This window comes from Bombyx mori, chromosome 27 (genome assembly GCF_030269925.1).
Source record: "Bombyx mori chromosome 27, ASM3026992v2".
NCBI classification, from domain to species: Eukaryota; Metazoa; Arthropoda; class Insecta; order Lepidoptera; family Bombycidae; genus Bombyx; species Bombyx mori.
This window is the reverse complement of record NC_085133.1, coordinates 9277235-9290791: the sequence shown is the minus strand read 5'-3', so window position 1 is coordinate 9290791 and position 13557 is coordinate 9277235. Positions and strand designations below refer to the sequence as shown.

The 13557-nt window shown below is 39.2% G+C and overlaps 1 protein-coding gene across 1 annotated transcript in view; it reads left to right on the top strand.

Moving 5' to 3' along the window:
* Positions 1-560: 560 nt before the first annotated feature.
* The window catches only part of LOC101747210 (chloride channel protein 2), an 80421-nt gene continuing 67424 nt past the window's right edge, over positions 561-13557 (top strand). Inside the window, exon 1 of the mRNA XM_021348493.3 lies at positions 561-1206. Coding sequence (XP_021204168.1) covers positions 1138-1206 — 69 coding nt within the window. The 5' untranslated portion in view covers positions 561-1137. The remainder of the gene's footprint in view (positions 1207-13557) is intronic.

Genomic DNA, 13557 nt, shown 5'->3' with positions numbered 1-13557 from the left:
TTTTAAGCCCATCTATTTTTATTCCACGTTTAATTTTCCATTTCATTGGAACTCAATTCAAGTTTTTGGCAACGAAAATACGCAGGTTTTTCTTGAAGATTGTTAACTTCTCAACCGTGACCGCTCAGCTGTGATCCAAGATCAAGGACTTCTGTACTATAAATACAAAGTGAGAGACTGAAGTACTTTTACTGTATAAAAACAAGAATTTATTATTTAACTTTGATGATGATGGAATTTTTTTATTGGATTAGGAGATAAACGGGCCCAATCACATATCTGGCATTAATCAGTAAAAGTATTACGGCCACTATTCTCTCAATTATAGTCGTAAAAGGATATGATAAACGATGTAATGGAATATGAACCCAATGTTTTGAGAAGAGTAGCCTACACCTCCTACAAGTGGTCAGGAGCTATTTACACTACCCACCTACAGCACAGAAAACAAACACAGAACTACATAATATGTAAAAATAAAGAAGCGGGTATATAATCATTATTATGTGATTGATTTAATCTGCGTTGTGGATTATGGATAAAATTCATAAGCCAGTCGCATCCAAAATGTGGTCATGAGCACATGTATTGATTGCAATTCGCAATAAATACATAATAATTATTTTCATAAGATTTATTTTTCAAATAACAAATAAATAAATAAATTAAGTTAACAATAATATTTTACATGGTAAACTTCAAGCCACTGATAGCAAGTTCAAGTTCATTGTAATTAGTGCATTTATTGACAGTCCAGTCTTTGGTCATTGTTTTGCAATATTACGAACGCGGACTGTCAAGTCAATGTTGAATTGTCAATTTTTTGTCGTGTGTCAGTGTCGTCCGACTCACAGTCGGTCAGTGTACAACGGTTGAGCAGAACGTTCGTCCGTCGCTTGCGCACAAGCAATTTGCATGAAATCGCGTTTATTCAATTACAAATTATCTTATTACGGACGTTCGGCCCTTGTGTGTTCTGAACTGTTGTGTTGATACTAAGAAGATGGCTGTTCTAACGATCTGATTCGTAAATTGTTATAGAAAAAATTGTTTTAAAGTCAACGGTCTGTGTCTGTTATTTGCTAAGCTTACTTTTGTTTTGTTATTATTTTCGAAGAGCACTAAAGAATTCTCAAAATGAAGTCGATAGAGAATAAAGAAGAGGGATCGGACGAAGAATCGGGACTGGGATACCAGAACACATTGGTGAGTATTCGTGACTTTCTAATTTCCAGAATAGCTCAGACTAACCGAGCGCTGTTAGATCACCTAGGTTTCGTTGTCGGTGCAAGAAGACGATGGTTATGGTAGCGTAACGCGACGGGTTTCATTCATAAATCTCGTATTTTAAAGATTTAATTAAGTTAAAATATCGACTAAACTTTAACTATTTAGTAAGAGCAAAGCTCAAGAGGTGTATCGATATTATAATAATAATATAATAGATAAATTAACTTAAAACAGTCCGCGACTACGTAAGTATCGAAAACTTCGGAATAAAGACAGTAAAAATGCAAGATTAAACCATAAAAGTGCTTTTCATTCTATTATTTTATATTAAATATAACATTGTTAACATCAGTGTTGTGTAAAATATTTTTATTGATATAAGTAGGCACAAAAATAATTTGGTCAACTTACTATAAATTATTATAAAATTATAATTACTATTGTAAACTAACAGACTTAGATATTTTAATCTTTACGTATAGATTTCAAATGATTAACCTTTAGTGCATATGTTTATTATTAAGGGTACAATTAATATGAGGATTCTAATTCAGTTTGTTGTCAGCCTTATTAAGTTGCTATGAAACAAGTATAATGTAAACACAAAAAGAGCTCAAAAAAAGATTATCATGCATTGGCTACATTTTGGCTACATTATACACAAATAATTCAAACTAATAAATCAAATGAAATGTATTATCACTATCCCCACAAATATATAAATATAAAATTAAATTATCTAATATTTTATTCATTTAAATTATTTCTAATATTTTCTAAGATTTCAGTTAAAATTTATGAGATATTTAATTAAAACTGGGCAGGAATATGAAATAAATTGCCTAAAATAATTCTAAAATCTTTGAAATTCTTGAAAGAAATTCTAGGGTGCATAAAAAAGCTGTTATTTTAGAGTTTTTTTTATGCCGTTTACGGTTTCTACATGACAAAAATTAACTCCTGCTTATTTTATTAATTTCATAATTTTCAGTTACGCTTAACAACAATTTCTACTTCAATCGATTTTAAGGTTTTTAGTGAGTCGGCACAAGTAGCAACCAGCAGCCTGCCTACCGTGAATCATGCTTTCCTGTATGAAAGATGGCATATCTGTTATATATTAGTATTAAGGTAGGTAGTGACATATTATGGATATATATGTATGGATTCCACTAGCCACTTTTTACCAGAAGAACAGTCATCGGTCATTAATCTGACAAAATTTGTCTGGAGTAATTCATCATATACAGCTTCTCATAAACCACAGTACTATGCGTAGACTCAAAAACTAATAAAGCGATTTTTTTAATTGTTTTTTCTTATTCTGAACCTTACCATACATCTGTTGTTAAGGGGTAATAGACATCACTATGTCAATGCCGCCACCTACCTTGAGACATGGGCTTAAGTTTTAGCTAAGTTGAATCTAAGTATGTATAGTAAAACAGGTCTCTCATGTCCCAAATCGATACGCTATAGCTGCTTCATCAAAGAGATTTTAAGGATGTGGGATGTTCTACCGCGACTAGTTACGAAAGTTATTTTTTTTTTGAGTGTGCAATGAGTTTTGTCCGGTAGGCTGTGCCCTCTTTATACCCTCTCTCTTACTAACTACGCCCATGCGTGTAGCACGTGTTTTCTATAAAAAAAATGGTATTTCCTAACTCAAGATTTGACCTATGCCAGAATTCACGTCTCTAAATACGAGGACATCAGGTTTTTTTTTTATTGCTCAGATGGTTGCACGAGCTCACAGCCCACCTGGTGTTAAGTGGTTACTGGAGCCCATAGACATCCACAACGTAAATGCGGCGCCCACCTTGAGATATAAGTTCTGTCTCAAGTATAGTTAACAACGGCTGCCCCACCCTTCAAACCGAAACGCATTACTGCTTCACGGCAGAAATAGGCAGGGTGGTGGTACACACCCGCGCGGACTCACAAAAGGTCCAACCACCAGTAAGAAACCAGGCTCACCAGGTTTCTTACTCATTAGGTCGCGGACGTTTCAAGCTACATTTAGTATTTCCGAATTAAATTTCTATTTGCGCTCACTAATTTCCTTCTTGTTTTGATCAAAACTATACGGCCATGCTTTATAACATAGACAAACCTATAGCTTAGCTTCGTAAAATGTTTTGATAGTTTCTTTGAAAATAGAACGTACTCATGAATAATTTAATTGAATAGAAGATTAACAAATTAAATCGATTCGTTAGCGTAGTGGAAATTCTTGGAAGTGCCTGTTTTTACGTTAATGTATCCCATTGTATATTTAAATTTAAGTCTACACATATCTATTATTTCATGTTATATAACATGAAATAATAGATTAAAGCAAAAGTTAGTTCATTAAGCAAATTATTTTATTCAATGAACTATATCTGGTGGTAGGACCTCTTGTGAGTCCGCGCGGATAGGTACCACCACCCTGCCTATTTCTGCCGTGAAGCAGTAATGCGTTTCGGCTTGAAGGGTGGGGCAGCCGTTGTAACTATACTGAGACCCTTAGAACTTATATCTCAAGGTGGGTGGCGCATTTACGTTGTAGATGTCTATGGGCTCCAGTAACCACTTAACACCAGGTGGGCTGTGAGCTCGTCCAACCATCAAAGCAATAAAAAAAATTTAAAAAAAATGTATTATTCTATATTTTAAGATAACTTTCCGTATATAAAAATTCCGAACAATATTTGGACTGTCCATCTATGGAGCTAAAACTTGGATCGGGCAAACTTAAGACCGCGGCGTATTGGGCGAGTATGAAAAAAGATGTTGCTATTATGAGGATTATCGGTAATCGAAGGCAAGCTCTTCCACCGAGCGGTTATCATTTCATTTCATTTATCTATTTATGTACACACAAAAAAGAAGACAGTACAGAGTAATAGGAAAATTATGTACAAAGGCACTGTTTATTTCTTTAAAAAATCTCTTCCAGCAGACCTGCGAGAGGATTATGAGAATAATAATTAAAAGTGATGAGTGTGTGTAGAACAGCTAAAATAATAAATACAACATTAGAATTATAGTAATGCACCTACACATAGCAAATATTATTTAACTTGAATACAAAATATTATAAGTAACACAGTACAGTAACACGGTTGTCATTGTTGAGTAGAACAACGCTCGAGATTGGACCTAAAGTCCACCAGTAAATATATGCAGTCGACATTAGTGAGACATTTCGCGAAAGTGGAATGACACGAGAACCCTCTCATCATGGCCGCCGGTAACTGCATTCCCGATCCTGCGGACCAAATCACGTCATTTCGGATCCTCTTGATCCACTAACGGTGCTTTTAAGTACCTCAAGCACCGGTCATCGTTCTCGTCAAACCCGTCGCTTGCGACGAAGGGCTCAGCGAGTAAACTAACCCACAGACACAGCCCACTGAGTTTCTCGCCGGATCTGCTCTGTGGGTCGCGTTTCCGATCCGATGGTAGATTCTGGCGAAGCACCGCTCTTACTAGGGCTGGTGTTAGCAAATTTGCCAGGCTAAGCCCCGTGAGCTCATCTACTGGTTCGGTGCATCTGGCATAGCACCACGAAGTTACTAGAATGGGTAGGCAAAAAAAATGTATTAAAATACGTTAAAATAAATATATTAAAGTAATTTTAATATAATTATATTAAAGTAACTAGCGACACGCCCTCGCTTCGCTTCGGAAACATTAAATTTTCTTATTGATAGCTGAGTCCTGCGATGTAACCCGCGGTTATTGTCGTACCGCGGGTGAAGCCGCGAGGCGAAGCTAGTCTAAAGAAAGTTACCTAAGTTACTCCTTATATCATCAGCTACCTATCAGTGAAAGTCCCGTCAAAATCGGTCCAGCCGTTCCAGAGATTAGCCGGAACAAACAGACAGACAGACAAAAATTGTAAAAAATGTTATTTTGGTGTATGTACCGTATATATATTCATATGCATATATTAAAATGCGTTTCGGTTTGAAGGGTGGGGCAGCCGTTGTAACTATACTGAGATCTTAAAAAACTCATATCTCAAGGTGGGTGGTGGCATTTACGTAGTAGATGTTTATGGGCTCCGGTAATCACTTAAAACCATGTGGGCTGAGAGCTCATCCACCTATCTCTGCAATAAAAAAAAAAATCATTTCACGTTTAGGTAAAATTAATTAGACGATCCTTCACACACCAAAATGTTTTCGGTCAATTAAAGTTTTTATCAAACTGCACTTTGTACGGATTCATTGTTTGTTTGTTTGTTGCATTTAATATTTACAAGACGACAAATTAAAATTGTCAATGTTTCCTTTTATCTAATATGTTCGTTTAATTTTATATTATAACCAGCTGTACCCGTCCGCTTCGCTGGGCATTTAAAATTAACATTATTATTTCTCACTCCCCACAAACATTCTCATCATTAACGCCCCCGCAACTGGTGTAGGGAGTCCAACGCTCATATAAATATTAGCCTATCCATTAAGTACATGTATTTTCTACGTGGACACCAAATTTCAAGTCAATCGGATGAATGGTTCAATAGTTATAACGGAACATCCGTAAAAACCACTGTAGATTTATATATTAGTATAGATTAAACTTTACTGGTGGTATGATGTTTTGTTTCGTCTCTCCTATCTTCTCCGGTTCTGGGGTGGGCGACCTCAGGAGTGGTCTGATGGGACGTTTAACCTTTGATCATCGATGTCCCTCGCTTCTGTAGGAAGTAGGCCTAAGGCGCCGCACTCCTCTTTCCAATTTTTTTTATGATGAAACGTATTATTAAGCCGCACGATTCAATACCATAATCCTGCCTATTCCAGCCGTATAACAATGCTAATTTTTTTATTTTTTTTTATTGCTTAGACAAACTCACAGTTTGAGCGCATTGACGTTCTGATATTTGCGGGCTCTTAACCACTTAACACAATGTAGGCCGTGAGCTGGGTCAGCCATCTACGTCATACGCCGCGCTTTTGTAATTCATCCCCACTTTTAGCGATATCTCACACAGATGGCTTCTTTGTAATAATGCGGAAGAGATGTGTGTCGTTATTGCATCGAGCGCGTGACAGTGGCAGCAGTCTTCTGAATCGGTAACCGTAGTCGTCGAACCCGGCAAAGAGTTCGACGTGCAACCTAACCTAAACATTAGCCCGCTAAGTTTCTCGCCGGGTCTTCTCAGCGGGTTGCGATTTTGATCCGGTAGTAGATTCATTCGCGAAGCAGCTGCCCTTGAGTTGATAGGTCTCCTTCGGAGGCGCTCGGGCAGTTGTTAGCAAAACCCAACCCGCCTGGCTGAGCCTCTACTCGCCCACCTGTCCTGGTGAAACTGGAAAGGCCTCCGAGCCACCAGTTATACTTCAAACATTTAAAAAAGTCTTCTGAACATCATATCGAGCAGGATCGTGTGACTGCTAGTCAATAGCCTTTGCAACGGGCACTTATGAAAGACTCAAAGAATGTATGTCTTTTGCAGAGAAAAAAAACGTAATGCGTGACGTCATCTTAATTCTAATTCTATAAACAAAAAAGACATATTGTAATACGTCCCTACTAAAATATATATTTGTTCTGAACTCGAGGGCATATAGCTCTGTATTAAGGATTTCGTTCAATAACACGTATACTGTATTATGTAATGCTCTATCTTATCAGAAGTCGATAGATAAAATCATAGGAAGCGTAATTTTCAGTGTTACGGTCGCATTTTGTTTGTGAAATATCATGCGTAACGAAATCTTTGAATGTGCGTTCTCTGTTGAAGAGCTTACAGCGTTTACCTCATGATAAATGAGGCTAAAGATACCAGAAAGCGAATTCCGCTGCTCTTGGGGCTTGAGGTCTACGTTTTAATTGCATGAGAATAGTGTGGAACCTTTCAATCGAGAGGCACAGATGCGGTCCGCGCTGTGACCCTGCCCGCCTCGTCTTAATAATTCTCATACGAGCTTCGGAAGCGGATTGATAAGCGGCTTCAACTTTTACTAGATCCAACATGTCCTTTTCCCCTTATTTCCCCTACCTATTCACAGGTAGCCTAAGAGGCTATTCCAGCTACACCGGGACGGGTAGGTGAGCTCACGTGCTCAATATGAGACAATTTGCTAACACTAGCCCGTTTTTTTAACGCTAGGGAATCCATTTACGTATACCCGCGCCGAAAGCTAACACTCGCCCTAGCAAGAGCAGTGCTTCGCAGAATCTACCAGCGGATCGGAATTACGACCCACTCAGAAGACCCGGCGAGAAACTCAGTGGGCAATATACCTCACCTACAGATTACAACGCATAGCCGGAAGATAATTGCTTCCAAACCAAAAACACTTCATATCGGAATGCCTGCTTCGTGGTACATACTCGTATATGTAGAGATCCCATTCCACGAAGCCCTCCATGGGGCCAATGATCGAAGGCGCTGAAGGGACATTACAAGGAATAGAACCCTGTCGAAATATGATGGTCGCTACCCTCAGCAGTGAGGAAACGACGCCAGGAGGAAGCCTGCTCCTAGTGTTAGAGCTGAAGACGTCTAATGCAAGGGTTATTGGATCTGATGGAACTAGCACATAATATACCATATGATTAAGTACAGAAACAATACGCATAAAAGTTTTTAAATTCAGATGGCACAATTGTAAGGTACAAGTTGATTCAATGTTAAGGCCATAGAGTTCAGTGTCGCACAAAAAATATATTCAATTACATATTCAACTCGGAAAAACAAATCCGCATAACAATCGCGATGTTGATTGTTGATAATGTATAAAACAAAGATAAAACTCATAATAATATATGCTGTCCCTGTCTTTTCAAAATGAGAAGAGAGAGAGAGACGTATTACGTATCGAAATCAGCTGATTTCTACGCAATGTAAAATGTGATACATCTCACAATCGTACAGTCTTAACTTTAACTTAACAGTCGTTTACTGGTGGTAGGACCTCTGAAGTCCGCACGGGTAGGTACCACCACCCCGCCTATTTCTGCCGTGAAACAGTAATGCGTTTCGGTTTGAAGGGTGGGGCAGCCGTTGGAACTATATTGAGACATTAGAACTTATATCTCAAGGCGTGTGGCGCATTTACGTTGTAGATGTCTATGGGCTCCAGTAACCACTTAACACCAGGTGGGCTGTGAGCTCGTCCACCCATCTAAGCAATAAAAAAAATATAAGCAATAAAATGTCCTTATGTTGTTTCTTGTTTGCGGATTGTTTTTTAATTTTTTTTTGTTTCTATGCTTTTGTTTCTGTAATGTTTTTAATTTGTTTATATTGATAAGGACCTTAAATTGGCTTTTTGTTTCTATTATTTGTTATATTATTATACTATGTTAGTTGACTGTTGGTTCTCCTTGTGTTAAATAAAAAAAAAAAAACAGTATATAGCTCACGGACACTTGGATTTATTCTGAAAATACTCTGTTATTGAGTAACTTTTAAGTAACTGCTATTATTAAGTAACTTTATTTACTAGTGGTCCCACAGTAGTCGAAATTCGAGTTTAATCAATTGAAATTTTATATTTAAACATTATTATGGTTCTATTGTCAAATACTATTAGGTATACTTAAATGATATAATCACAGATTTCGCCAAAACTACAGTATACATAAATAATAATGAAGACAAACAATATTCATCTATTCTCAATTTGACCACAGACTTAAAACACTAACAAAAGTTTGACAATAATTGACAATAAACAAAGAGTATTTATATATATATGTGTTGTGTCAAATACATGGTAGTGTGTGTAATGTTTTCTTTAATGATTTAATGTATCTTTTATGCATTATTTAAAAAAAAATATTAGCATTGTGCGCTTCTTTTCTATATTCTCTATAAGTGTGGAAAATTTCATGCTCCTCCGTCCGCGCAATTTTCGTAAAAAGGGATACAAAGTTTTTGCTTCACGTATTAATATATATGTCGGCACTCGTCAGGGATGGCTGAGCGGTAGGTTCCGTCATCGCTCGTATTCGATTGAACTCAGTTTAGTCAATAAAACTTTCCAATAATAATTATTGAAACTCAACACACACAACTTTCACAATGTCAGGGTAAACCGACAGTTTCGTTGCATATGCCGACAGACCGACTGACCGACTGACTGACTGACTGACACTCACTGACTGAGACGGACGGAATTACTGTCTGACACGGAATGCCACGACTCTGTCCACGTACCGCCATTTTATACTGTGGCGTTACGGAGTCTACCCTTCGTTTTGTGATATTTATCAAAACAACATTTCATCATTTAAAATAATAATCAAAACCACCGTCTTAATATTACTAAAGTCGTTATCCACGACAACTAAAGTCGTTATCCACGACAACTAAAGTCGTTATCCACGACACGGCCATTCTGACATGTCACACGTCCCTGTGTGACGCTCCTGCAAGGAAAACAACCTTCTGCAATATCTAACAGGTTTCGTCTCGGCCACTCCTGATACATTCACGATTGAGGATTGGGGTTCGTTTCATTACAAACCATAACGTTAGCTTTCAACAAGATCTTTAACAGACTATGTTAACCTGTGTGAGTAGATAACTTAATTAATCAACTATTCGTGACACACTATACAACTGAAAAATTTCATTAATGCTCAATAAGCATTAGAAACCCGAGTTATTACAAAACAACTCAATCTGAGCAGTATTTCATCAGTATTATGTATCAACCACAAACTATCGTTACAATTACTTCCATCTAGTGAGAGTAACTCATGCCACCTATATCGAGTGACGATAACCCAATTCAAGTGCCACCTCCATCGAGTAGCTCTTGACTACTTATTGCCTCCATCCGGCAAATAAGTGGGACCTCCATCCGGTACCCAACTTCAACACAAAACACTAATGCCTCCATCCGGCACGCAAGTGGAACTTCCATCCAGTACCCACTTCAACCATAAAACACATCGCAATGCCTCCATCCGGTAATAAAACGAACACATCACCTAAATCGAGCGAGGTGTTCAATTACCAGTCATAAATAACACTGAATACTGTTCTTTACTAATCACACAAAATAGGACAACAAAATCCTTACTTTAATCAGTCAGTTGTATCGTGGTCATTTGATCCTACATCTTCTACATCACTAGTGTCAACAAAATCATATAGAACGCTCCTGGCCTGGCTGCCGGTGCAGCTAGTGACATTACCACCCACATTATCATTAAAACAAATGATAAAACCAATACACATCACTTCACAATATAGAGTCAAGGTCATTAGTAGACCAACACAACAATAGTCTCCATTGAGACCCAGGTCTCCGCTGTACCAATCGATGGAGATACTCTCACCTCACTGATCAGTCTCGTCAGTAGCACTACTTAGAGGCAACCCTATGTAATCATAGGTTCTATTACCAGTTAAAGCAATCTGTCTTCATTTCAACAAAATTCAACATCGAATTTTACTAAATTTCCAATGTTCTGGTCTCGTCAAAGTTAATCTCTTACTTTCAGTATCATTTTAAGTAAAAACCTTTTGGGATATGGCACGCGAACTATAAAGAATTCGAAGGGGCTCGCCTTTGTTATTCTTATGGTAGAACAATTTAAAAAAAACAAAATGTGTGCAATTCACACGTGGTAGAAGTGAAACCTTCCAAAATTAAAATACTATTATCCTAAACGTCTTAAGTAAATGTAAAATTTTGTCATTAGTAAATAATTGTAAGGTAGCGCCCTCTGTGAATTGATATTTTAATTTCACGTATAATCCTAAATTAAAATTCACTACAAGAGCTTTCATACACACGTTAGTATTAAAAAATCTCACAGATGGCGCTGTATTAAATAGTATGTTGTATATTTCTGTCTCATTCTTTGCTGGCTTCATCCTACACATTTTTGTATTTGTGTCTCTTACCTGTCGTTTTTTTTTTTTTTTCGTTGCATCCGGTTTGAAATCACAACGATTCTAAAGAAGTTTTCACTTCAAAAGATGTACGGCTTCTAGCACTTCTTGTCAAGAACAATTCCATGAGCTCATCGCGAGCTTGGTCATCAATAACGCAAGTCTGGGCTTCGAATAAGGACACTAGATTTAAGAGTTCTATTTCGCTGAATGCTCAATCTCACTGAACCGATTAAAACAACTATCAGGTAGTACATGACATACAATAGGTAAGCAATAAACCATCGCATAGGATTTGTTCCGTACATATTTGAGTCAAAACAACAGAAACCTTTTATGAGAACCATCGTATAAAATTGCTGAATTATGAAGCTACTACTAATAGATTTCTTGACAAGAGAGCATTCGGCACCAGAATCCAAATAAAAATAATACGACTCACCAGATTGTTCTTATTTACCAAAAATACCGATATTACGCAGCTACCGGCACGTCGCTCCGCTCGGCCGGTGAATAGTTGACCCATCGAGCGCCGACAGACTGTGCTTGCGTCCCATATCTCGTATTGGCTGCAGCAATCACGTGTTGATTGCGACATGGTCTTCCTGATTGTACATGTCCTCGTGTGATGGTTAACCTACAATCAAAAACATCCACGAGAACACTTGTTCCGCTCGATCACTCCTGACTACACTTTACGACTTATCGGAAACTTTAAAGTCATCAAAGCTTTAAACTGTTTTAATACCATTTTAACCAAATCAAACAATAGGGTATACAAAGTTCACTATTCAGCAGTCAGAGCACGTACCACAGTCGTTCATCAAACTTCAAATTTACTCTGTACAAATCAGGCATAGCTTACAGGAACTCAGATCAAACAAAACTTCCGAGTAAAAATATCTAACGCCACGGCTCTCCAGCCGACCAGCAATCGCAATTGCCCTCATGATGCGCATCCACCGCGTGGATCGCCCGTGTGCATCACCCGCTGACTACACACGATGGTCTTTACAGACCCCGACCTCCGCCAGAGCCAAACGCGCACCGCGCACCCACGGACTACTTGAGTTGCCTCAAGAGACACCGATTTCTACCGGGCTACGACTACGTAATAGCTACTGGTACGGTCGAACACAATACGGCCGATAGACTATCCTTACTCGAGTTTTCACCACAATTTAAGCTTGCTCTTCATCATTATCATTTACATCAACCTCGACTGGTATGTGTCATGCTGGCATTTTTCTTAGCCTATCATGTGGGTATTTGTAAGTACGTTTTGAATTCAAAGCTTTCAATGTGTAACGGTCACCATCCAATACTTCAACTACTTTAAGCGGCCCTTTAAACTTCGTATCTAATTTCGTTTGATTACGCTCTTCGATTTAATGTGTGGACGAGCTCACAGCCCACCTTGTGTTAAATGGTTACTGGAACCCATAGACATCCACAGCGTAAACGTACCACACACCTCGAGATAGAAGTTCTAAGGTCTCAGTATATTTATAACCGCTGTCCCACCCTTCAAACCGAAATACACCATTGCTTCACGGCAGAAATAGGCAGGGTGATGGTACCCGTGCGGTCGACGGCACTATACGGAGCACCCGTCTGGTGCCACGTCCTTACCCACGAGAACGTCACCGCGCTGCGACGCCGGCAGCGCGCGATCGCAGTCAGAGTCATTCAAGGATACCCCACAGTCTCCTACGAGGCGGCGCGCCCTAGCGCAAGTGCAGCCGGAGCGCGGGGGCTCCAATCTCGGCAGTCCGTGCTGGAGGCGTGGTCTCGTCGTTTGGCGGACCCGTCGGCCGGCCTCCGTACCGTCGAGGCGATCTGCCCGGTTCTCGCGGACTGGGTGGGCCGCGACCGCGGAAGTCTCACCTCCGGCTACCTGTGCAGACTCACAAGACATTTTACCACCATGCAAACTTCTTACCGCAACAAATCTTACCAGCCACCACGCAAACTACAATTTTACGGGTTCCACCTCTCCTACACGATGTTACTCCCACACTGAGGAAGCCAACCGCGAACACTTGTCAAGCACGCACAAGCACGCACTTCACCGGAAAAACCTGCATCCGCCAGCGGAACCCGAACACCGCCGCATCGCCAGACACGAACGCACCGGACGTCTTATCTTACAGGTCACGACGACTTCAGATGTGTCAATTTTTCTTCCCCACGGAAACTTGCTTGCTTTCTTGTTTGCTTGCTTGCTGGAGCCCGAAGTCATCGAACGTGTAGTGTTATTGGTATTGAATCTAGTAGATTCTAAAATTTCAGCGACAATTCACAGTCTCATGTCCTGGTTTACTGCACTAGTGCCATGTAACTCTAGCAGAAGTCAGCCGCTTAAAATAATTCTTGTCGGAACTACCCACTCGTCATGACAGATCCATTATTGCGTTCGAAGTTTCACTTGAGATTTGCACTTGCCTTAATTTCTTGCAATAGCTTGTTACGTG